Source organism: Catharus ustulatus, chromosome 1 (assembly GCF_009819885.2).
Source record: "Catharus ustulatus isolate bCatUst1 chromosome 1, bCatUst1.pri.v2, whole genome shotgun sequence".
Lineage (NCBI taxonomy): Eukaryota > Metazoa > Chordata > Aves > Passeriformes > Turdidae > Catharus > Catharus ustulatus.
This window is the reverse complement of record NC_046221.1, coordinates 31,674,415-31,699,263: the sequence shown is the minus strand read 5'-3', so window position 1 is coordinate 31,699,263 and position 24,849 is coordinate 31,674,415. Positions and strand designations below refer to the sequence as shown.

Below are 24,849 nucleotides of genomic sequence, written 5' to 3'. Positions count from 1 at the left end.
TGCTCACAGCAAACACACTCCTTCCTCACTGCCCTGCTTTTGTGGGTGCCTTTCTCAAAACAGGTCTGTTCTATCAAGGTAACAACTCTGAGTTTTACAGCAGCAGTGCTGAAGCAATACCGCAGCCCAGAGCATTGCTGCAGTGCTGGGTATTCCCCACCTCCCACAAAGCAGGGGCCTTGCAGCTTTCAAAACAGTGCATGTACTATTTAAATTGCTTCACTGGGAGGAGAATTATGTGTTCTGCAACGCCTCAGGACAATGAGCCAAAGGAACTATAGAATATGAGCTTGGTGTTAGAGCAGGAGCTCTGCAATGCTCTGCTTTGTGTGTGTTTTAGCCTGCTATGTAACATTACTTTTACATTAACATTTGTGGTTCCTTTTTTATGCACTCCAGCTTCACCATGCTTCCCCCTTCATATTTTAACAGTCAGAATCCTATGATCCAACCAGGGTGGCACGTTCAAAGCTCCACTTCTTTTTCGCACTGATTAAAAAATAAAACAGGCAAAAAACCTCTCAGAGTATTGAACAAGCTTACTTCAAATAGCTTTTATTAACACTAGGACAAGACTATAGCCAAAGAATTATACAAAACACAAAACAAAAGGGATTTTAACAACTCAGTTGAAGACTATTTCACGCCAATCCAATGTTCATATATCTATAATCAACAAAGTTCTGGAGCACAATATTACTTAACATTACTCATTGGATACTTGCAGATACAAAAATGTATCAGGAATAATAACAATGATTCCTTTTACTCTTGTGGAAATATTACTATTGACCTTTAAAAATGTTGCCCATTGGGTCAGTCCCACTGATGCTTTATCCTTTAGAATCTGTTCTGCCTGGAAAGACAAATTACAGCTAAACTTTCAGAGCTCTGAGCAAAAGGACTGGTTTTTATCATGGAAACAGATAGCAACATCAATTTCCCAAGAAAAAAAAAGACATTTCAGCTGTGTATCCCTAGACCAAAAAGTCAGTCTTGTAAAAACCCATGGCAGTAAGCTTGCTTTGAAAGCCTTAGTTGTGACTTCACCAGGTATTGCTTTATGCTTTCCTACTGCACCCTAACTTGGAATATTAAGCCAATCATGAAATTTAAAATAGCAGTAAACTAAGCAGCAAGAGACATGACAATGGACCTGTTCCCTTGACACATGATGTATACACACTCATGAAGTCAGTAGACTAGATCCAGCAGACTCAATTTTCTTTCAGACAGACTTTTCTAGGAGCAGAACTGGCACTTTCTATCAGAAAAAGGTATGTGTGGGCAAGTTCCAATCTTTTACCTGGGCTTTTTTTTACAGTTTCGTGTGGTTGAGTGCAGAGTTCAGATTCCTACTCTAGCTGCCTCCCAAATATTACCCAAAGCATGTTAGAGAAGGGATTCAAGTGGTCTTTGAATCAGGACATCTTATGGCTCTGCTACTGCAAATGTGTCTCTGGCCATGCAGACGTACCATCAATGTGTGGAGATCTTGGCACAGAAACCCTCTGACCACACAGTACCAGTGCCACTGCCTGTATGCATCACTTGTCTTCAGACCATCCCCACAGAAGCATGTCTTTGTCATAAAGCACAGCTCTTGTAAATGACAGCCCAACTGTCAGTGTGCTAATTGACATCCAAAGAGCAGGATCTTTGATGGTGCAGAACAATTTATATTTTGCTGTAATCTATGCTAGCATGCTGAACCACAGAACCTGGCACTGGAGCAGGATGAAGGATTGTGCAGAAGAGGCATATCTGAGAGTTGCTGGAACATCCGTCCTTTTTGGTCTTCACTTTCTGTAGCGTGTGATTTACTAGCGATTAGAACTGAGCTAGTAACAAGATCTCATGGGACAAAACCCTTTCGGATCAAGTGAAAAAATGACATTGTTAAAATCAAAATGGGTTTCTTTTGAGGTTAGAGAGGAATGTAAGTTTCACAATTTCTTTTTTTAACAGTCAGCAGACAGCCAGCTAAATAGTACTCTTAAAATACTGCTGCAGTTTGGATCTGTTACAAAAATGAAGCATTCAATTGCTGCGAGAAGTGACAAAGATAAGCAATTCCCATTCCCACACCAAGGGCAGGGAAATCTGTCAGAAAACAGATTTTTTCAGATGGCATCAGTTTTCTATGTGTTACAAGGATGAATTCAATTACAGGTACAAAAACAAAGCAAGTGACATGACAAAGAAAGACCTTAAATGATAATGTAGAACCCAAACTCCTTCAAATCCAGGATGAAAAGCAAGTAGTAGAAACTTGATTTAAGAGAGATCCTTTCCTGGCAGGTTCTACACACCACATCCCCCCTCCCAAGGTACATATTCTGTTTTACTTCCATATGGAGTCTGTAAAAAAAGAAAAAATACAATGGTTCACAAAGCTCTACTGTGACCTTTAAAAATAAAGCAACCATGCACTGCTATGCTTCTGGAAAGGCCACTATTGAGAAAAAAACCCCAAAATTCCCCTATCAGTCATGTTATGAAGTTGCTGGAGGCTGAGGACTTCTTGGGCAAATGTACAGTACACACATCAGCACACGTGGCAGCTGCTGCTGCTGAGGCTGCTGCTGCTTAGGAGAGGAAAATAGCCCAGCCAGGTTCACATCTGCATGAGGGTGGGCTTGCTGGTGGGACAGGGGTGGCATTTCCCAAAGAATAAATGCTTGCTGAGCACCTCCTTGCCCCTGTGAACTAATAGGAGTTAGTTGTTTTACAGCCATCAGTGCCTTTGGAAAAATTCCCTCTAATTCTTTGTCCCAGACACATTGCCCTGAAAGTGTCCTGCTGTCTGTCTACAAAAATTAGTCAGTCTCTCTACATTCTTGTTCTCTACAGGACCTCTGGTGTTGGCTGCAGCAAAACCTTTCTAATATTTCATCTCTGGTTATGACTCTCAGCTTTTCAGAGAGGCTGCACTTAGATAAGACACCAACTAAAATACCACATACTCTAGAGAGGGTTTGTTTTGCCACTTATATTCAGCCTGCAGCATGTTGGTGACTTTATTGCAAAGTAAAGGCATAGCGATCTTTATTTGCATAACATTTTCCATTTCTTTTATGATGTTTATTTAAGATAGCCTAATGATTTTACTTTTCTCAGATTCACTTGCTTGGAATTAGTTGTTTCATTTGCACTGAAAGGAAAAATTAGGAAAGTACATGATAAAAAAAAAGAGAATAATTCTGTCATCTTTACACTGGCAAAATTCCCATGAACTTTGATTGCCCACTAGAAATGTTGCCTGAAAGAGATCATATAATCAAGCTGCAATTTATATTAAAACCAAATGAGCCTATGCAGAATTCCTCCACAGAGTCCAAAAATTAAATGCAAGACACTCTTGCAAGTGTCTTCATGCAAGACACATGAAGGTTTCAGCAGTTCTGAGATTTGCTGTTCATCACTGCTCTTTCTCCAGGTAAGACCCTTAAGTTGGAAAAAATCATTCTTTTCTTGATCTCCTGAGTCAGGTCTCTGTTTAGTTTTAAGTTTGTACTATGAACTGAAAGACCTAAGAATACAAGAAAGTACAAGAAAAGACTAGTAATACAAGAAAAGATCCACTGAACTTAATACTTCGTTCCTAATGCTACAGAAGAAAATGAACTGGAGCAAGCATGTTAGCGGAACTTGCTGCCGAGGCATCTTTCTGATGTTTGGTGAGTGGCGCAGGGGTAGAGACCAAATTAATTCAGGATACCAATTTGCTGCCAAAGGCAGTGGCAGCTTGGGGTGGAGGTACCATGGGATGTCCTTCTGGCTGCCTGCATCCCTTGTAGCACCAGGAACAGGCAGAGGGTCACCCTGGTTCCGAGTGCTTCCTGCCACCTCCTCAGCTTCACCTTCCCCATGGAATCACACACAGAAACCACCCTTATCCCATCTCGTTCATGCATTTCAGCTCAGTTTTAGATGTAATCTAAGCTCAGACATAGATATTTTGGCAGCCAGCTTGAAATATCTGGGACTGAATTTTCAGAGGTGTCAATCTCTCTAGCCTAGTGGGAAAGGTCTGTGGGAGACATGAGACTTTGATGTCCCCTCAAAAATTTGAATTTTTACATTTGAAACACACAATTCATACATTTTTCTGAAATTCTTGCAATTTGTTGTTGAATCCAGTTAAAACTGGGCATTTTTAAGAGTGTCTATGTGAATATTTCCCTAGAACTGTGACTAAAATTGCTGGAAGATATTTTAACTCCAGTCCACTGGGAGCTATTGACGGTAATAAAAAATACTGTGAGAAGAAAACAGCAGCAAGTGAAACTGCCCTCTCAGAAAGCCCAGGTCTGCTTTGAAGGAAGTGTTGATATTCACCATAAGCCTCAATCATTTCCCAGAGGGCCGTAAGATGCCTTGGAATGACATAATCCAAAAGCAATGGTGTTCTTGACTTAAAGGGGAAAAGAAATGCAGGGCATGATCCATCTCCCATCGAAATCAAAGAGGACTTTGCTGTTGACTTCAGTCAGAACAGAGTTCTGGACACAATCTGTGTGCAGTTTATTAGCATACTTGTTTATCCCAACGATCCTAACTTCAACCAACAGCACGTCTAGATATCTGCCTGGGACTACATCTGTACAAATGTGTAAGTGTGAGTTTATAATGTTGTTTAATTCAAATCATTCTGACATTTTAAAAGCATTTCCAGCTAAAAAAGACAGCTTTAGTTGATTTGCACCCCAGAAGACAGACTTTGACTGGAAAAGCTTGTAACTCACATTTCAGGTTGCAATTCGTGTACAAGTTCATGCAAGCTAAGGACACAAACAGATTTTAGGGTTAATTTTAAAACGATGTTACTATGCACTCAATTAAAACTTTGCAGCCATGATTTCAATATGTGAAAAGCTCTACAAATTACCCAACTCATCAGCTATAGCCCTTGGTTTCCTTGAAGGGAAATTTCTTTGATGACCATAACAAAATCGCAGTAAATGGCAAGCAAGATTGCCATCAGGAGTCTGCTGAAAATGCAGGAGGAACTCCTGATTGCTTTAGTCATGTGAGTAACCCCTTCAGAACAGCCCAGAGTCAGGCAAGGTGGTTTACACCAGGAGTTAATTTAGCCTGCTGGGACTCTTTGCATTACTAAAACAAGTATGGTTTTGGCTTGTAAATGGGGGGTAGAATTTTATTTCACTTTCTGAGGGTCAGAATTTTATTTCCCTTTCTAAGGGGCATACATTCATTTTAGAGTAAACCTTTCAGAATAAAAGTTTAATTCACATTATAGGAAATGACATCTCTGTTTTTTAGATTTCCCTTTTCAAAGCATGCCTCAGATTTCTAACTTGTAGTGGAGAGCTTTGGTATAAGTAATAAAAGTCTTTAAAATTAAAATGCTAATCGTAAACAAACCCAAATGCATGAAAGATATAGTCTGACTGCATAACAAAAGAGAATTATATAATTCTATTTGAGTGAAATCTTTCATCTTTGATTTACAGGTTTGAGTCTGCCTATAACTGAAACCATATTGTTCCATATCTTTCATATCATGGCCTTCCCCAAAATCTTGTTTTAATTAAGGTTCCTTTCAGATTTCAGAATAAAAAGCATGACAGTCTTCACTTATGGCTTTAATATATGTATCCCTTTTTTTTTTTTTTTTAAATTTGGCAAATATATAAAAAATGAACATCACTTGCTTTTAAAAGCTGAGCAAGCTATCAAATACTGCAAGCTGAATACTTCAGGGTATCTCCTGGGGTTCATTAGGTGAGAAAGTTGTAAACAAAATAAAAGTTACTGTAGTAGAGTTTTGTTCATTTGAAGTACTCTTACATACATGCCCCATCTCTCTCTCTCTGACAGTAAGGCAACACGTGTAACAGTTTAAGCGTTCATTTTCAGCTAAAGGCACAACTCTATGTTACGTTCTCAAACATGGAATTAAACAGCTAAAGTCACATTGCAGGGAGATCTTGCTGCACTTCGGGAATCTAAAATAAAGCCTAAACCCTTTGAAGCTTCTTAAGCAACATAAGTTATCTTGGTGCAGGACTACATAAAAGAATCAGTTCGTATTCACATCACGACCTGTAAAAATACTCCCACACAACCTCCACAGGAACACCTGAGCTTCAAATGAGCTGCACGCAGTTACTGAAGGTCGCTGCTTTGGAGTCGGAACGCAGAAACATTTCAGAACAAACTAAAAACATGTTTGAAAAACTATCCATACTTGATCTCTGCTGCACATATGGTGAGCGCTACTGTCAACTACAGAGGGTACAGCACTTTTTCTTAAAGGCAAAAGATTGCTCATTTTAGAGAATCGTGAATGTGTTTTTATGATAGAAAAGATTACATGAAATGAGGAGGGATGGCCAGGAATAGGGAAGAGAAAATAAAGCACCACCAAGCACAGTACTTCAGGGGATTTATAGTACAATAAGAAGTGCTTTCCCTTTAGCTAAAATCCCTCCTCATAATTTAAACACTTTTCACTTATTCAGCTAAGAATTCATTACAGGAGGTTAAAAAATGGCACGTAAAATAAGGGTGGGGTTTTTTTTCTTCCTTACACAGAGCAAAGAAAACAAATTCTATTAACAATTTAACACAGTATGAAAAAAATTATCCAGTAAAAAGTGTCAGAAAGTGATTCACGGAGTTCACAGAGTATGTTGCTGGCTGTTGCAATTCTCATATCTATAATCTATCATGTAGAATTTTGCAATACTCTATTTCACAATTCGTGTTGGTGAGTGGGTCAAACAGCATTAAAAAAGCATGCTCTAGGCTCTTTCTCCCAAGTCCGTTTTACTGTAACTCTAGAATTGTGCCGGTTACATTTAAGGAATCTTTCGGGCTCTTTCAAGTCCATCCAAAGAACAAGTGAAGCTGCTATTCCCAGTTTTGTGCCCAGTGTTTATGTTCCATCTGATCTGTGCCACCCAAGAAGCAGACAAGACATGTCTGAGGGTGCTTTGGGGGATACACAATGATGTCACCCACAGGAAATATCAGGGAGGACTTGGCACTTCACAAGGCTGGCTCTTCTTCCATGGGCTCACCAGCAGCTCTGTAAAAATAAACAGGCAATCAGAATACGGCACAAGAGTACACAATGACATTGTAGATTTTCATGCATAATCAAAGCTGATTTTTCAGCTCTCTCAGATGTTTATTTGTGTTATTCAGCTATCCATAAATAGAGTTTCTTTCCTAGGAAGTATAAACAAATGTCAAGTGGAAAAACATTTTAGATCCAAGCAATCACTGAAAATGTTCCTGTTTATATTAAAATATGTCAGAATATTTTATAACATTTTGTCCAGAAATGTACATGCTTTGTGTCAACAGAATCAAATAATTTAATGAAAAAAATAGCTGTGATACTTTTCTTTTACAAGTTTTTGCAACTAAAAGTACATGCATTTATTTTTTCAAGTGGGCCCATGCCATTAAAGTAAAATAGTTCACTAGTAGCCAAGCAGTGCTCCCTCTGAAGTTCTTCTCCAGTCCCTAGTTTTTGATTTTGTGTTTTCATAAAGACATTGAGTGCCTGCCTGCAATTCTTGAACTAAATCCTGAAACTGATCAGCAGATAGCTACGAAAGAAAAAGTATCTATTAATTATATCAAATCATATTATATATATATCTTTTATATGATTTCCTTTGGGAAATTAGCAGCTTAGGAAAGATGAGCTCTCCAAGACAACCAATAAGAAAATGATGAGGACACATATGTTGAGCTGACGTCAAGTCTTGAAATTCCTTGTATCTGACAAGCTACTGCACCTGAGGAATATGATGGTAGTTATAAAATGGGAAGATTCTGAAATCATGGAGACACCTCACTATTGAAGGGCAAAGAATTTGGACTGAAATAATTTTTCATCTCAGTCTGTCAGCCATAAGAACTGATTTTAATAGAGCAACTTCAACCAATTTTAAGATTGGGAGAAAAGTAAATGTAAATTAATAAAAAAGATGTTTACTAGTTAATATTTGTAAGCCAGTATAATAACTGGCTTCAGTAAAAATTTCCTCAGAAAGTAAAAATTCATGAGATCCCATGGAAAAAAAAGTAATTAATGGGGGCTTGCTTGGGCTTTGATAGTTTATTCAGCAAGGAAGCCAGAGAATTTTAAGTGTATCTGGAATTTATTAAAGTCTTTCCCAATGAAAAAATCAGCAGAATGTCTTTAAATTATTTATACAGTTTATCCCTTTATGATTTGGAATGATTACTGATAGTATGTTGAAAAATATGCCAGGTGAATGACATGTGAAAATGATGATGATTTTCAGACTAATTACTTTCTAAAGGGTATTGCCTCTAAAAGATGTTTAATCTATAAATCTCAAATCTTTAGTTCCTCACCACATGGTGGGGGATGTTTCCTGTGTACAGTAACCACTGCGGCTCCCTATTCCTGAGAAGAGAGGTGAAGCCCCCTTGCACTCCCTCTTTTTCCTCCTCTTGCTTTTTTCTGGCTTGCAGTAGAGAGCACAGAGTGGCAGCCAGGGTGAGATGGAGCCCTGCCTGCTGCTCAGGTCCTCAGGTGGAATACAAGATCACACACCATGTGAGGAATTCATATGATGGTATGTGTTGCTCTTGTGCCAACCACACACTTCCACTTTCTCCAGCCACTTGTGGGAGACCTGAAAGTCCTCTGCCATAACACAGAGGGTCAATAAGCTTTGTTAAACATCCCGAACCTTATGGATCTGTCTGGAAAGAAGATAATTTTGGAAGCAGATGACAGCTCAGATTTTAGGTTCTGCAAATGAGCAACAATATGTGTCAATAGATTTCAGGTAGTGATTGGCAGATCAGGAAGGAGTGAAGCTCTGCAAAACCTCTGGAAGAGAGAATAGAGCTTTGGACTAGTTATAGGAACTTAGGGAAGCAGTACATACAGTAGTCTGCTCACACGTGTTTGACTTCTGGGACTTACATTCCAATGAACATAGTACAATTGAAGATCTTATTTAGGACTTGTTTTGTTGGGAAATTTTTCACTGACAAAGGTGTTCCTGAGGGCCAGGAGTGGCCCTCACTGATCTTGAGTGCTGTATTCTAATATACTCCAATATATCCCAACAACAGGCCAAAATTCCTCACCAGTCAGAGAATAAGCACCAAAATTTTTATATATATAACTTTTATATATAAGTTCCAGATGCAAGGTCCTTTTTAGGGAAGGGAGATAAGGTTAGAGTGCCATGACAATCCAGCTGTTGTCTTGCAGTGTGGGTACTCTCACAGTCTTCTTCAGGCTCTTTTTGAAGACATGTGTGTGCTTTGACTTCATTTTATTAGTGTCAGAGAAGTCACTGATTGGATTCAAATCATTGGATCCAAGTAATTGGATTTATCCAATGGTTTATCATTAAAAACTTATTTTTATGAGATAACAGCTCAGGCTAGAGTTTTGTGTGAAAGCTAGTACTGTTTTGGGGCCAAAGGACAGAGAGAAAAACACTGTAAATCCCACAGCACTGAGCAGAGAATCAATACATACCCATTCTGACAAATCAAAAGCTGTCAAAAGAAAAATCTAGGGGGCAGAGTACGACAGGACAAATTTGTGTTACTTGAGCTTTGTCACTGTGAGTTACGTCAGTTCAGTCAGTCTTCCTGTAGCTGACAGGAAGTTGGCATAAAATCATAAAACAGGCAGAACCCCCCATCCCACACTGTATGCTCTGAGCAGTTCCTCAAGATGCAGCTGTGAGCTCAGGTCTGATCTAAACTAATTCCATGCAGTCAGCAAATTCAGAAAGACACCAGTTGAGATTGCAACGATTATAGAACCACAGCTGTGATTTTACTCTAAGGCTTCACTGTGGCTCATTTAAACTGCAAGCGCCTAGGAGTTGAGCCCCCCTGAATTCACTTTGGTGTGCTGTGAAGAGTGCTCATCTTTGGCTCTCTATATGTAGAATTCTGACTATAGCAGAGTGAAATAATCTCTTTGCAGTTAATGCTAAACAAAATTATGCTGTTTAAACTTAAAAAAAAAAAATAGATGAGGTAAAAATCCTACCATATGCATAAAATCTGGAAATACATGCGGCATCTTAAATATTGTTCTGTGGCAATTGAGAATAAATGTTATTTATGAGAAAATTATTAAAAGTAATTAGTATCTACAATTTTTAAAAAGGTAGTATTTAAGAATGTAGATAAACTCAGTGCATAATCCAAGAAAAGAAAACGTGTCTCTTACCTTATTTTTTAAATGAGAATTATAGAGATTCCTCTTAGCTACATTATCACACGCAAAAATAAAAATTCAAGGTATGTTTCCAAGGTAGAAACTGCTGAAAAAAAGATGGATTTCTCTGACATGGTATGGCTATTTTATGCCATAATCTGTTCCTAATTTAACTCAGCTGTCTCAGGGAAGAGCATTGTAATTGAAAAGTGATCCTCTGGTAGCAAAGAGCTGGGGAAAAAGAGGTATGATTCTATATCATGAAGGTGATTTGGGGAGTGTCTAAAGACATTATAGAAGACATTCTGAGTAAGTGTATATCCTAGTAAAAATGGGCCCAGTATGGATCAAAGAGAAAGAAACTAAAAGTAAAACCATCCTAGTTTGAGAGCAGAGTAAGGTAACTATCCATATACTCTGAAAAGAGGAAGTAATGTCCAAACAAGGCAAATTAAATAAAATATAAACTCTGGCAAGTTAAATGTAAACCCTCAATGAAGTAAACTAAAGGAAAGTCTGAAGAGCAACATATTAAACGCATAAAAGCTAATAATAAAAAGATCTTTCAAATACATCAGAGGAAATGATCAAAGCATAAAAGGAGCATCAAGGAAGGTAGACCACAAAAGCAAAATGAACTATTTATATCTGGGTTCACTAGCAAAGTGTCAGTGAGATTTTATTGCTTGCAGATGAACTATCCTAAACTGAATCAGTGCTAGAACAAACTGATACACCAAACGCTGCCAGATTTCTAAGAGCAGATGATATTTGTCTGTTAAGTTCCAGGGAAATACGATTAGGATGTTGTTAAAGAAATAGTTATTGAACATATTCTACAGTTTAACTCAGCAAGAGGTAGAGAAGGCAAGAAAAGCAGTTCCCCTCTTGGAAACCACAGGAGGTGCAGTAAGCCTGTATGGCAAAATTGAAAGCAGCTACAATCAGTGATGGAATTAGTAGGCATTTAGGTAACAGTCATTTGGGTAAGAATTAGCTCTTAACACTTATAAAGATGGCAATCCTTTCAAATTTATTAGAAGTTTCTGAAAGAAATTAGGGAAGAGGGATCAAGTGATTTCCCGCTGCAAAAAAGGTCTTCCAACAATTTTATCCAAGTGCTTAGAAGAACCTAGGTTGTTGGGAGAAGGTTCTTTCACAGATTAACAATACATCAAAAGCAGGAAATGCAAACTAATGTTGGTGAATTTTCACCATGGAGGAATTCTACAGAGCATTTCAAAAATACTAGGCAGACAACAAGTAGATGTAGGTGATAATGTTTGCTGATGATCCCAAGTTGCCAATACGACTCAGCTCTCATGCCCGTAACAGCATTTCTGTATGGAAAAGAAAGCAAACAACACAAACACAGAATACACAAAACAAGGGAGGACAGCTTTAACTGTTTTAACAGTGATGGCTATGACTGAGAGCTTGGAGTTAAAGGTAGAGGAGCAGAAAGACACAGAAACAAAACATCCCCAGTATTAGCTACTGTGTAAATTCACAAGGTGCCCAGCACCTGGAGTCCTGCATGCAGCTCTAATTCCATCTCAAAGAAACCACAAAAAGCACAGAAATGAGCAAAAATCATCAAAGGTAAGAAATTATTTTCAAATCAGCAGGAATACAGAGTCTTGAGAAGCTCAAGCCTTTAAAACCAGATATGGGTCAAAGATTATGAGTAAGAAAGAGGTGGTTTTCTTTCTCACAATGCAAGACCTAGGGGTTTCCCAGTGATTTTGTTGGTTAAAACTAAAAGCAGTGCAATGACTGATAAGGCTTTGCAATTCACGACCCAGGTGTCAGAGGTGTAAGCAGGTTCAAAAAGGTTTTGAAAAGCTTATGCCTGTGTATGTATCCTCAAGGCTTTTACGCAGGCTAGGTCAGATACAGCAGTTTAGATCCATCAACTCACCAGGGCAAGGCTGGCGCTCAACCTCCTCTACTCCTGGTTCGCTTCCTTATGCACCCACCACAAAAGGATGAGAAGAAGGTGGGCAAGATAAGGGTGCAGGCTGACCTAGGAAAGCTTTCTGCAGCTCCTGAGCCTGGAGGGGATTGTAAGCCCTGTGGGGTATGGCCAGGTATGTGCTGTGTACTCAGCACAGCTGAGGCAGATATTCAAACAATGAAATGACAAGCGAGGCTTTATGAGTTGATAGATAAATATGGCAAGTGACCCGGAATGGTAGCTAGTTGTACCCCATGATTCAACCATTTGCTCTACAATATAATATAATGCAATTTGACTGAAACTGCAACTGGTAGCTCTGTAACACTAAGAGTAAAAATTATACTTTGTTTTCATTTCCATTTGAGTAAAATCTATGCTCAGCTGAACGAGAGCCATAAAGTCAAATTCTGATAAATGTCATTCTCAAGATTTACTGCTTCCTGTAAAAATAGTAAGTTCAAGAGATCTCCCTCCACACCCTTTTCTTTTTCCATTTTAAGAAGAAACATACAGAAGCTCTAAGGCATCAGAGACAGCAGAGTACTCAATATTTTCAGAGCATGATTTCTGAAACAGATTTCTGGCCAAAGCAAAATTCTAATCAGCTAAATCCGCATTTTGCATAGGGAATAAACAGTTATCAACACACAAAAGTTCTGGTAGTTAGAAATGTTTTATAGGGGCATGCCTGTTTCAATTGCATCTTTATTTAAATGCCCGCTAGCACCATACATATTCCCTTTCTTATCCACAGACTCTTTTTTCTTTATCTGTACTCTTCCAAAGACTATAATCGAGATTCAATTGGACCTTAAGATGCAGAGTTATGCTTTGGTAAAATACAACACCAAAAGCATAGCAGCTTTTCACGTTTTTCTTCATCTATCCTGCCAGAGAAAATCAGGCAAAAAATAATCAGCACTGTCACTTGAAGAAAAGAAAGAAAGAGAGAAGAAAGAAATAAAAATACTTTATATGGGCCTTAGCCAGGAGCATTTTATCCATCAGTGGTAAATGAGTCAGATATGAGTTGGCCAGGAAAAGAGCTGCTTTACCCAAAATCTGAGTTTAAAGTGAGTCATCTCACTCCAACACCAATATATCCTCCAACATAACTGGCCAGAGTTTCCCGCAAAGAGACTCTTGCTGCTGCTCTTCATCTGGAGGCCTGACCATCCATAGCTGAAGTCGACAGGATCTCTGCCATTGAACCAGTGAAACAGGCTTAGAGTTGCAGGCCAGAGCTATCAGCCTGGCTGACCGTGGTGGGAATTAAGAGGAAGAAAAGTGTAATGAAGGAACCCTTCAGGCTGCCCCGTCAGCCACGGTGCTTCCTGTCATAAGCAACTTTCCCAAATGAACACTCAATGCAAAAGCTTGCGACAGTTCTTTGCAAGGTGAGCCTGTCTACACCAGTAGGAGGAAGGGCACACCTTCTAACAGAGCTTGAGACCCCACATGACTCCTCACATCCCTGCTGCCCTCTGTTCGCTGTAGGAAGTGGCTGGAGCAGGGGCACTGCATACATGCCCCCTTATTACAACAAACACTAAAAAACGTGAAAAAGCAAAGTTGAACTCGTCTCTACATTGTGTTGGTATGTACCTGCGAAATGGATGGTGTGCTTATGTGAAATGAAGTAAATTGTGCAGAACCTGAAGCATGCAATGTCACAGACTCACTCCCTGGACATTCCATTGTGGATTTTCATTCACACTCAAAGTGCAGGCAGGTCCTCTCAGGCCTCCCCACAGATAAGGACCCTCAAAATTTAACTTTCAGGAAGATCACTTTTGATTCCATACTGTTCCTTACATTCACCAGGAAGAAAACAAAGAAAATGATGCTCAGAAGCCTCAGAAAACCAAACTATCAATTTTGGTCCAGTGGGACAGCATTTTTCTTGTCCTGTCACTCTCTGATGGCAGCTTGGCTCCATGTGACTTCTTTGGGGGTTACAGATGTAGAAAGACATTTCAGAACGCATGCGTGCGTAGGCTTTTTTTTTTTATTGTGCTGCTGACAAATGTCTGCAGCACCACAGAAGATATTCCAAACGAAGTCATTTTTCCACAAAACAATTCATCACAATGGATTCATCTCTACAAGAGTCCAGAACTGATGAAGTGTAATGAATCTGGCAGCCACATGAATTCCACTTGTGTACATTTCAGTACATCCCTTTTTTTTCCATGTTTCTCAGCACTGCCCCGAAATTCTGTTTTCAGAATGAGTGGAAACTGTCACAGGTTATCAGTTGGTAGGTAATAAGTGCAGTAATTATGTGTAGTGTTAGTCAAAGGGTTATTTTGTTCAAATCATGTAGGAGTAGCAGTTGTTCTTGGTAGTTGTAGTTTTGAGTGGTGGCACATAACAAATAAAATTTTTGGTTATTCTCAGCAATGCAAAAACACACAAAATTAACCATGACCTTTTCCAGACAATTTATAGCTTTAATTTGCTTGACTGCATTATTTCCAATACTTTAACTAAAATTATTTATATTTCAGAGCTATGCACACACAAGTGTGAATTTTTCTGTCCCTAGCTAGCAGAAGTGTCTTGTAACTGTCAGAAACTTATATGAAAAACGACATTATTCTTTAGCTGAGCACTGATCAGCACAGTCACAAATCTAAAACACATCTTGTGCTCATCATGGATTCTTCTCTAAGCTTTTATGAAGTTTTCTGCATTAATCCTAGCACAAAAATAGCAATGGCATATTAAATATAATTACAGTTGGAAAGGTAATTATGAAAATACTGTGAACTTTACTAGCTAGCTCTTCTCCCTGTGTGTCCCTTTGAGCCATGCTCGATTCCTTGACAGATGAGTGCTGCCACTGTTGTGAGGGATGTTCACTCCCAAACACATCCATAGCTTTGAGCATTGCACTAGTCCCCTGGGTGCCTATCAGTTCAGTTCTGATTAAGATACAACACAGGAGGAAAGAACTGAAGCAACTAAGAAGCAGTCACAATGTAGGAGCCATGGATCTTTCTGGCTTCACTCCCACCACTGCTGTCCCTACCCACAGCTCCCTCCTTTCTCTACTGTTGCTCCACAGCCTGATGAGCTGATGAGTCTCCTTATAAGGTTTTTTTCATCTTTCTTCCTCCCTCCCGTTTTCTGTGTATGATGGAACCCAAGTGGTTTCACTACATTTTGTGTCTTTCTCTACTGGTGAAGACCAGGAATGTTTGTCCTTAAAACAAAAAAAATAGGAAACTTAAAACTTCTGCAGTGGCTTTTCTGATTATAGATGACACAATATTCAGTGGCTACTGAGTTTTTTCACATATAATTGGCAAAACATACAATAGCATTTACTGCATCATTTGTTTAATTTGGAAGTTGAAAACAATCTTCATTAATGTAAAAAGCACATGACATGCTGGAAAAACCAGCATTCTCATTCTTTACTGGTGTACCTTAGTACATAGAAAATGTTGGCCCTAATCCTGGTCAGGATTACTTTAAGTTTTATACTGGCACTGTTATTAAATTTATCTGTTTGATAAACACCTTCCTAGAAAATTAAATAGATTTGAAAAGCTCCTAATGAGAAGAATATGGTCGATTACACTTGACCATGTCTATTTACCTCATATGGATATTGCACTTTTAATGAAGTTGCAGGAATTCGACACAGGGAGAAAACAAGGTTCTTATACTAATCATTAACTTTAATACAGAAATAGAGACACCAAACAAAAAAAAAACTGCTAACAAAGAATATCTCTGCTTCCAGTAGCTAACTGAGAGAACTGAAATCCAGGGATGAAAAATTCCAGGTATCTCAATTAGCAGATAATTTTGAAACAACCCTTAGTCTTCCTTTCTTCTTCATTTCACTTGGCTGGAGCAAAAGCCTTTTTCTCTGTAATAATTTCATGCACTTACCTGCTGCCTTCCTGAGGAATACACTGCTCAACATCCACTGAAAGAGAGGCCATAGCAGATACTGTTTCTGTCTCCTCCCTCTCTTGCTTCTGAGACTCAGCCAGAGCACAATCCACTGGCACAGAGTATGGCTCCACTGACTTCCAGTACTTGCCTAAGGAAAACACACATAATAATTTATGGGAATTTTAGCTAGCATGGTGGCACAAGAACAGTAATCACTTAGTTCAACATGGAGTGATTATAATTTAAAATCACTGTGGTATAAGCAGTACAGTTGAAATTTCAGACTGCAGTGAAGAGGTCTATTTCTGAACCTAAGAATGCCAAGTTGGAAAGTGCTTTCATTCCAAGAGCTGTGTCACACCCTTCCCCAGAAGGTAATAAACTGGAGGAAGAACATACAGACTAATGAACATAGACTGTCAGGAAGGCTATTGGCTTGATCTACACCAGGTGATGGGAGTTCAGAGCAGGGTTAATAACTAGAAGCTCTGATATGGCACACCGTTGATGCAGAGACAGCAAAATGTAGAAAAATGTACATTCTTGTACAAAGTGCTCACACAGCACTGTCTTGAAAAGGAAAGAAGTCAGAAATGCCAGCTCAGATTGAAGTGGTGCTGCCAGAACAATCAGGCTTGTTAGTCCTGGATGTTCTTTCTCCTCCAACCTCAGGGCGTATACTAGAACAATAATTTAGTTCAAACTTTCATATATGAACTGGCTGTTGCTGGAAAGCTGCCAGGTATCATAAGGGATAGAGCTTTCTGGTCTGCTATGTAAAAATACAGCAGTGGATTAAAAGCATGAGTATTTTCAGATTTCTGCTTGCAACAGAAGAAGATTATCAAGCAAAGCAAAAAATAATGGCAGGTGACTCATCCTAAATATATGAAATGATCTGCTACTGCCCAGCAATTTAGAAACAGTTTGATTATTGGAAACCACATGAACAAGTATGAATTTACATATCTATTTCTTAACAGTCCCGTAAAACACTGAGCACTCACTAATTGCCAGGTGGATGACACCTGGGAATTAGGAGCTTTGGGAAGTCTGGGAGCTCTGGACCAGAGCTTACTCAGTGTTTAGCAAGAAGCTTTCAGCAGCTGCTGCAGAGGTTGGATCAGTGTACTTATCTGGGAATTAGACGGAGGGTTTCAACAGCTGTGAAAGAGAGGGGATCAAGCAGCAGACCTTTCCAAGGACTAAAACTAGGATTTTGGCAGCTGGGCAGCAGGCTGAGCTGAGGTGCTTATCCAGAGGGTAGATGGAGGCTTTGACAGCTGGGAGGCAAGGCCAGCAGTGGTGCTGCCTGTGCAGCAGAAAGGCTGCTGAAAACTCCCTCTTTGGTAACACAGCTCTCAACACAGTTTCAGGCTTTTGGAAGGATGAACTTTTCCCTCCAGTGAGAAAGCAGCTGTCAATAAAGTCTGAAAATGTCTTTATTCAAAAACATCATTGCAAGATGAAAGCCCAAGTCAATCTTCAAAAACAACCAGCGAGCATGGCCAGAGTGTTTCTTTGAACTCTAATAGTGTGCACGTTTGAGTAGTTAGCAGAATCTTTAAATAACGGGGACCTTCTGGGGATAAAATGTAAAGTGTATTAAGTATCCTACAAAGTTGAGATTAAGTGTTAGGAGGTTGGCTTTGCTCCAAAAACATGAAAGACAGAGCTAAAAAGTTATGTACATAACAGTAGGCTCAATGATTGGAGCCTGGCAAATTTTATAAAAACAAGACAAAAATATTCTCTATTATTACTGTGCTCAGAGACCATATTCCCTATTCATTAAAAAATACACTAAAAACAAACAAAAAAGTTATATGAGCATTCCACAATGTTCTCACAGATCCTATGTGCAAAAGTCAGTCTTTGCAATATACACCCAATTCAAACCCTATAATTTATGAGCTAAATGTTCACAGAGTGGGTGGGGTTTTTGTTGCAGAAACAGATGTGCAAGAAAATCAAATCTGTTGGCATGGGAATAATACCCCCTCTTGCCTATAAAAGAAATGAACCCATGTTCACTGCTGGAGTTTTCAAGGGCTTTTATTCATAAAATAAAATATTAGTACCCAGCTACCACTGTGCTGCTCTCCTGCAGCAACAATAAAACAGCATCAGTGAGGATTGCTACATCACATTCGTTCATTCACACACAGGCTTGCACACCAGCTGCCCCCTGAATCCTGACTTTCTTGTAACATTAAAACTCAGGGCCAATTCAAGCATATTAGTGGGCTCTCTGCGCCCATTTAGCTGCCCTTCACTCCCGAGCGATTGGTGGTTTTCTCTGTTTCCCCACATTGAGAGTTCTGTTACGAGAGAGGCTTCAGCAACAGAGAGCAGAGTCAGGCCAGGAGGCAGGTGGCAGCCCATATACTGCACTGGAGGGTCCTGGAGAAAGGAACTACATTGGCAGGGTATTTGTGGGAAATGTTTAAGCAGCTACAATCATAAACAGCATGCAGGTAGCAGCAGGTACCTTATGCAAACAGGGTTCTGTGATGCTTGTGAAAAAGCAATTATAGGTTTTTCTTTAAATCAGAAAACTGTACTTTACAAAAACCTGGAGTAAGCAGAAGAGCCTTGTAAGCTTCTTTTTATCCAGGACAACCTTTATTTGCTGTATACAAAACATACAGGCCTTGAATGCACATTCAGCCAAAAGATTTGCAGGCAAAGAGCTATGGAATGGCGAGGCAATCACAGCACACAGCTGAAAGGGAGCTTTGTTAGAAGGTATGCTGCGGATTGACAATTAAAAGAAGCCAAAAAGTATTGGCCTCAAACCACTCCAACCCCTGAAAATGCCATTTCTACTGTGCTCTACTGGAATGTGAAATTCTACCAGTGCTGTTGCATTCATTGAGGAGAACTTGGTGGTGCTCAAGGGAAAGAATGAAGCATACTGCTGGTTTCATTCATACAAAACTTGAGCAATCATAGATTGCAAGAAAAAAGAGAATGAAACCAAATCAGTCTTCTAGGTATGCTTTGGCTTTCAGCATGAAAATGTGCTTAAGCCTCCCCCAAAGATTTGTGTGAGCACTGACTATTACCAGGAAATAATAAAAGCGAATGTTTCTGTCACTCCTACAGGCATTTGTAATTGCCTTTCATAGGTTTGGACATGCTATACCATGGTTTGCTTGAAAAACAGTGTTTGGGGTTGGTATTCTGCTATTGAACAGGATTGTTTAGAAATAGCCTATGACATGGGTGTGGGAACTACTAATTCCAAATGTATTACACTTTCAAAGGAGCTTTGGATCACTGTCAATGCAAAACATTTATAGAAATTCTGTTCCAAATAGAAAAAAAGTTGTCTCTTAAGTTTTAAAGTATTGTAGCTTTAAGATTTTGCAAAAAGCACAGAGGAGGGGCTAATTTGATAGAAAATATTGCTAATACTCATTATGAAAGTTGGGTCACAGAAATACAAACCCAATATCCAAAGGCAATGCAATGATCCAAACAAATCAGGCTTTCTCAGTACCTCTTGAGGTGCTACTAAACAGCCTAATGCTCTCTAGCCTAACTCTCTAAAATATCAAACAGGTACTTACTTCTCTTAGATCTAAATATGCATCACAAAGCTGCACAGAATTTCCTCAGGGCTCCTTTCTCTTATCCAGAAATATTCCTTTCTAGTACTTGGTCTCTCTCCAGACAAAATGAGGTAAATATAACTTTTTAGGTAGTTGAAAGAAAAGGCAGAATGTTGTATGTAAATAAGTCCAAACCCTGAGCACCTGACATTTCAGAACAGCCCGTTGGACTGCATGACTGTATCAGGTCAGCTGAAACCTAATTGTGGCAAAATCGAGTCATTCTGCAGAGCTCTGGACTTTGTTCTCAGATTTACACTATATATTTGTTCCTAAAGCCACACCTCTCTGAATAGCCCTCATTTGTGAGTATTCTTACCCTTCTGCTTGTCTGTTTCTCCCTTTTTTTGGTTTCAGATCAATTTTCCATTACATATTTTATTTCAAACAGAATTGCGTCTCTCTTCCTTGTGTCTGTGGTCTGTGTGTAGCATTCTGCCCTTATTATCATTTGCAAATTTGTTCTATTTTGCACAGTACATGACCCTCCTTAACCTGCTGACTCCTTCCAGATCATTAACAGAATATTAACAGCGAATTTTAACTCATGAGTTACCCAAGAACATACCACTCAGCACAAAGAATTTATTGGAATATATTATATACAGATTTAATTAGAGTTTTTCCATATCTAGCTGTCTACTGGATATTCATGATGAATTATATACCTACAATCAATTTTCTTTGTCACTTTGCAACTAAAATCAGATGGAGAAGTACTTCATGAACAGTGAATTGGGCATGAACAGTGAATCCCTTTAAAAAATGGCATTTATTTTATGTAGATGAATCCCAACCATTTGTGGTTCATCTCAAATGAAGGAAAACATTTGTTATTCATTTGTTATTCTAAAGGAGCCAGCAAACAGTAGAAGTCAGGAAGCTCCCACTGGCTCAGTAAAATGGCACAGACCAGAAGATTAGAGACTTTAAGGGATGTGTGCTCGGTTGGATTGAAGCAATTGATGGCATAAGGTTATTCAGTGAGCAAATGCTCCAAAGCATCTGGGTAGTTAAGAGATGGGGTCAGAGCACACAAGTGAAGCAATAATGTACCCTCTGTCTCAGAAACAAGAAAATAATGTAATTTTTAGCACTGTTCCATAGATTAGCACTCATTTGGAGCTTTTTAGCTTTATCTCAAGCTCCTGTGAATCTCAAAGCGAGTACCTTGAAAAAGGCTGCAAAAACAGAGTCTGAACAAACTACTTGTTAGAGCTCTAATTTACCTGTCTGTTCCTGTCCCTCACTGACAAACATCTACTTTATCCAAACTGCTCTGGAATGAAAAGATTTGGGAATATTTAGGAATCAGAAATGTTTAAATCATTTTAATGGGTTACTTTTTCAAGGCTATATACATGACAGAAACAAAGAGATACTGAAGAAACAAAAGTAAAAGCATATATATATATAAATACTATAAATACCACTATATATATATATAAATACTATAAATACTATATTCTCTCTCTATATATATTACTCTATATATATATATAAATACTAGTTACACAGCATGTAAATTTATACATAAAATGTTTTCCCACTTTTTTCTCTGAAATTGTAATGTCTATGACATTAATGAATAATAAAAAATAACCCCAAACCCACTAACCCACCAACTCAAGCTGAGAAACATACTTTGAATTTCAGTGGTCTTTTTTAAAGAAGCTATTGCATTCATATTGGGGATTTGGTGCACAATATCTTCCGGGAGAGGCTCCAGCTGAAAGAATAGAATAGAATAATATAAATATTCAATAAACCACAAGGACACAAAACAAACTGAAATGATCTAATCGTCAGGAAAAAGTTCAGCCCAAGAACTGGTTAATATGTTCCTGTTATCAGTTCTAAATGTATAGTCATGATTTTGTTTTCTGTTTTCCAGCCATGTAATTGAATTCCAAGGGGCTTTTCTATTGGCTGCAAGACTAATCTATGGAGTCTCTGAAGCAGGTGCATGTCTGTGTATTATTCATTAAAAAATGTTAGTTATTTGTGTAATTTTTGTAGGTTCCTCACAAACCAAATTCCACTGCGTCTGTATACGCAGCTGGGCACTCCAAACAAAACCTTGCTGAAGCCACACTGGAACCAAAGTGTGCACTCTATTATCTTTATTTCTCTGGTGTTATTTCATCTAACCATCTTACACATTTTAAGGTTTATAGGGGAAAACCATAAAACACAGCTGCTTTTACTAGCTTAAATTTAGTTTCAAATAAAGTAAATTTTAAAAATGGTTATGCAGATTAGCAGTAAATTTCCCTAAGTAAGATTTTTACAGAATCAGCTGCATTTTAATTTGCTAGTTTTAATTGTATATTCTTTGCATAGTACTGCACTAGGAGAAAGAAGTGTTCAGTTACTGCGCAGTTATTTTTTGCCCTGCAGTGGATAAATATAAAAAATAAACTGTATTTCAAATGTCACCCATATAAGCTTTCTTGTCTACCCTCCACTCGTTTTCTGCTAGGTAAAAAGGTTAAAAAATTGTTTGGGCTAAATGCTTCTCCTTGCACCGTAATAACTATATTTTCCTTAAACTAAGAGAATATAGTTATTCTCCTAGAATAACTATATTCTCCTAGAATTAGGAGTCATGAAGCTCCTCTGCTCCCACATGCAAACTGCCGTGGCTGGGTGTGCAGGCTTGTGTCCTGAGGAGTAGCAACTGTGCCAAGGTGGACAAAAAAGAGCAATCTCAACATCAATCTCTCCTCTCTAAAGCTAAGGAAGTTCAACCACCGTTGACAGGAGACATCTGTACTGCAGACAAAACTCCTTTCTGAAGTATGCCTGGGTCTATTTTAAACTAGGTCAAGTGAAGCCCACCCAAGGAGTTTCCTTTGCGAAGTTAATAGTTCAGTAGCCATCATATACTGTCCTCCAGGTTGCTACCGCTGCATGGCTACTCACCAGCTAGATAAAATCAACTTTGATCCAAGCACACACAGTGGGAAGTAACTGGAGTGTGGATACTCCCTCAGTGGTGCTATTTTAAGCAAGCTCAGCTACAAATCCCAAAATTTCTGGGATCCTGCCACTGCAATCAGCAGTGAATGTCTGTCAGCGATAGACATTGCAAATATCACCAGTCCTTTGGAGTCCTGGTAACTAAAATGAATAGGGCTGTTCATGTCATTATTTCCTTAGAAGCCCATATGGGATTGCAGTTGGAAGATTTTCTTCTGGCTAGAAACAATAGCACTATATTTTGTTTTCAAATAGCATAAATCAGTCCATTCTGCTCAGTGATCAAGTATGCAGAGGAGTGATATTTGGACCTGACTGGGTCCCAATGTTACTTGGTTAACAAAGAGACCAAAGTGCAAAGAAAATTGTTCCTATCTAGCATGTATCTGGATTAGCACGAAAACAGCAATTACAATACAAATAATATTTTAGATACTTTTGCAATCCTTGAACCACATCTAATTATCATCTTCATAGGTGACTCTACTTGGTAACTCTTTCAGGTGCCTGGGGGGAAACTGCCTATTTATGAAAATTCCAACCCACAGATCAAGCTTTACAGATTTTAGAACAACAATCCATGTAATAACATTAATAATCCATACCTTGAGTTAAGCAGATAAATAGCATTTGCTTTATCACTAGTAATTTTTTGTTTAAAGTAATCTGTCATTTGGCTAGGAAGAATATAAAACCCTGAAGTTCTGTTTGGTCATGCTGGGTGCAGGAATACATAAGGGGCAGCAAAGAGTAGTTTAAGGTTCTGTTTAATCAATTTCCTAGTTCCTAAGGCTTTGATGACCAATTCACTTCCCTGGAACAGAACAAAATAGCTCCAGGCCATGGCAGTAGGAATAACAGTAAAAGGTATGGAATTGCCAGACGCAATATGTGAGAGTTATGTTTTGGTTTGCTGTTTGAGTATAAGATTCTTTAGGCAGACCTTTTTTACTAATTATATGCAGACCCATTGTACTAATTATTAAGATGTGAATAACTGATGTAGAGACAGTTAGAGGAGATTTGCTATTAAAAGGTGAATATTTTGTTGCCCTTCTTAAAGTTGGATTTTTGCAAGACCCAAAACCCAAAAGGTTTGATTTTCCCTAATATATCAAAACCACCTTTTTTAAAATCAGTATAGATTTTTTTTTTAAACAGGTAGGCTGTATTTGAATATCTAGACATATCAGGTGAATATGTAGAAATGGCCGATGTGTTTTCAGAAATTAGCATAAGCTGATGAACCATTAAAAGAAGAAAAAGGGTAAAACATCCAACACTTATCCCAATCATTACTTTATCTGTTAGCACTACTAACAGTTTTGTAGGTGATGCGAGTATAATAGGCATGTTTGATCATTTCCTTAACTCTTCCACAAAACTTTCATTTTATATTCGAAGCTTGGCTGAGTCAGGCTCCTTTCTGTCCTTTCAGGTTCCTTTCAAGCCTTTCTGTCTCCTTATCCTTAAGTACAGCCCAACAGACCTTGGACCCTCTTTCATATCATGGAAATTTTATCAGGCTCCACAAGTGAGTTCATTACATCGTATAGCCTGCATAGCCCAAAATGCAGTTTCATTACAAAATCACTGCATAAATAAAGCCAATGGGTTGTGGCAGCTATTTCTATACCCTTTGAAATGAGACTGCATTCAAAAGGAGGATTCTGTTGGCAGTTATCCACTGGCTGCATACAACTGTATAGACGCAGAGGTGTCCCTGGAAAATATCAGCAGTTAGACCCAATACTGAACAAAATAAATTACTCTACACCTGGCATGTATGGCACCATTACCTTCCCTCCTACACTTACTGGCATTCAGATGTCTATTAAATCTGGAGGCTAGCAGAAAAGAAGCTGAAAAGAGCACTGGAAAGAAATCTCTTAGAGAAGAACAGCTCAAGTCTCCAGAAATAACCAAACCACTAGAGAGACAGCTTGGACCAGACACAAAGGGTCACATTTTCAAAGCTTTTACATGGCTGAATTGGGCTTTTGTGTCCAAAGCCGAAGACTAATGTAGGAACTGAGTCCACTAATCATTTTCAAAACGGGAAAAACAATGCAAGTGGGCAAAAAAATCACTTGGTATGCCAAAATCTGCCAGAGGCATATCAACAAATGTTTGAAGAAGGACTTAATGATGGAAATTTCATGTGCCCAGAA

At 38.7% G+C, this 24,849-nt stretch overlaps 1 protein-coding gene across 12 annotated transcripts in view; it reads right to left on the bottom strand.

Moving 5' to 3' along the window:
• Positions 1-539: 539 nt before the first annotated feature.
• HDAC9 (histone deacetylase 9) overlaps positions 540-24,849 on the bottom strand; it is a 462,497-nt gene continuing 438,187 nt past the window's right edge. For all 12 annotated transcript variants that reach the window (XM_033083076.2, XM_033083067.2, XM_033083095.2 and 9 more), the window contains 3 exons: positions 21,341-21,425; positions 16,074-16,227; positions 540-7,057 (listed from right to left, as the gene is read on the bottom strand). In XM_033083076.2, the coding sequence (XP_032938967.1) occupies positions 7,018-7,057; positions 16,074-16,227; positions 21,341-21,425 (279 nt within the window). In that variant the 3' untranslated portion in view covers positions 540-7,017. The remainder of the gene's footprint in view (positions 7,058-16,073; positions 16,228-21,340; positions 21,426-24,849) is intronic.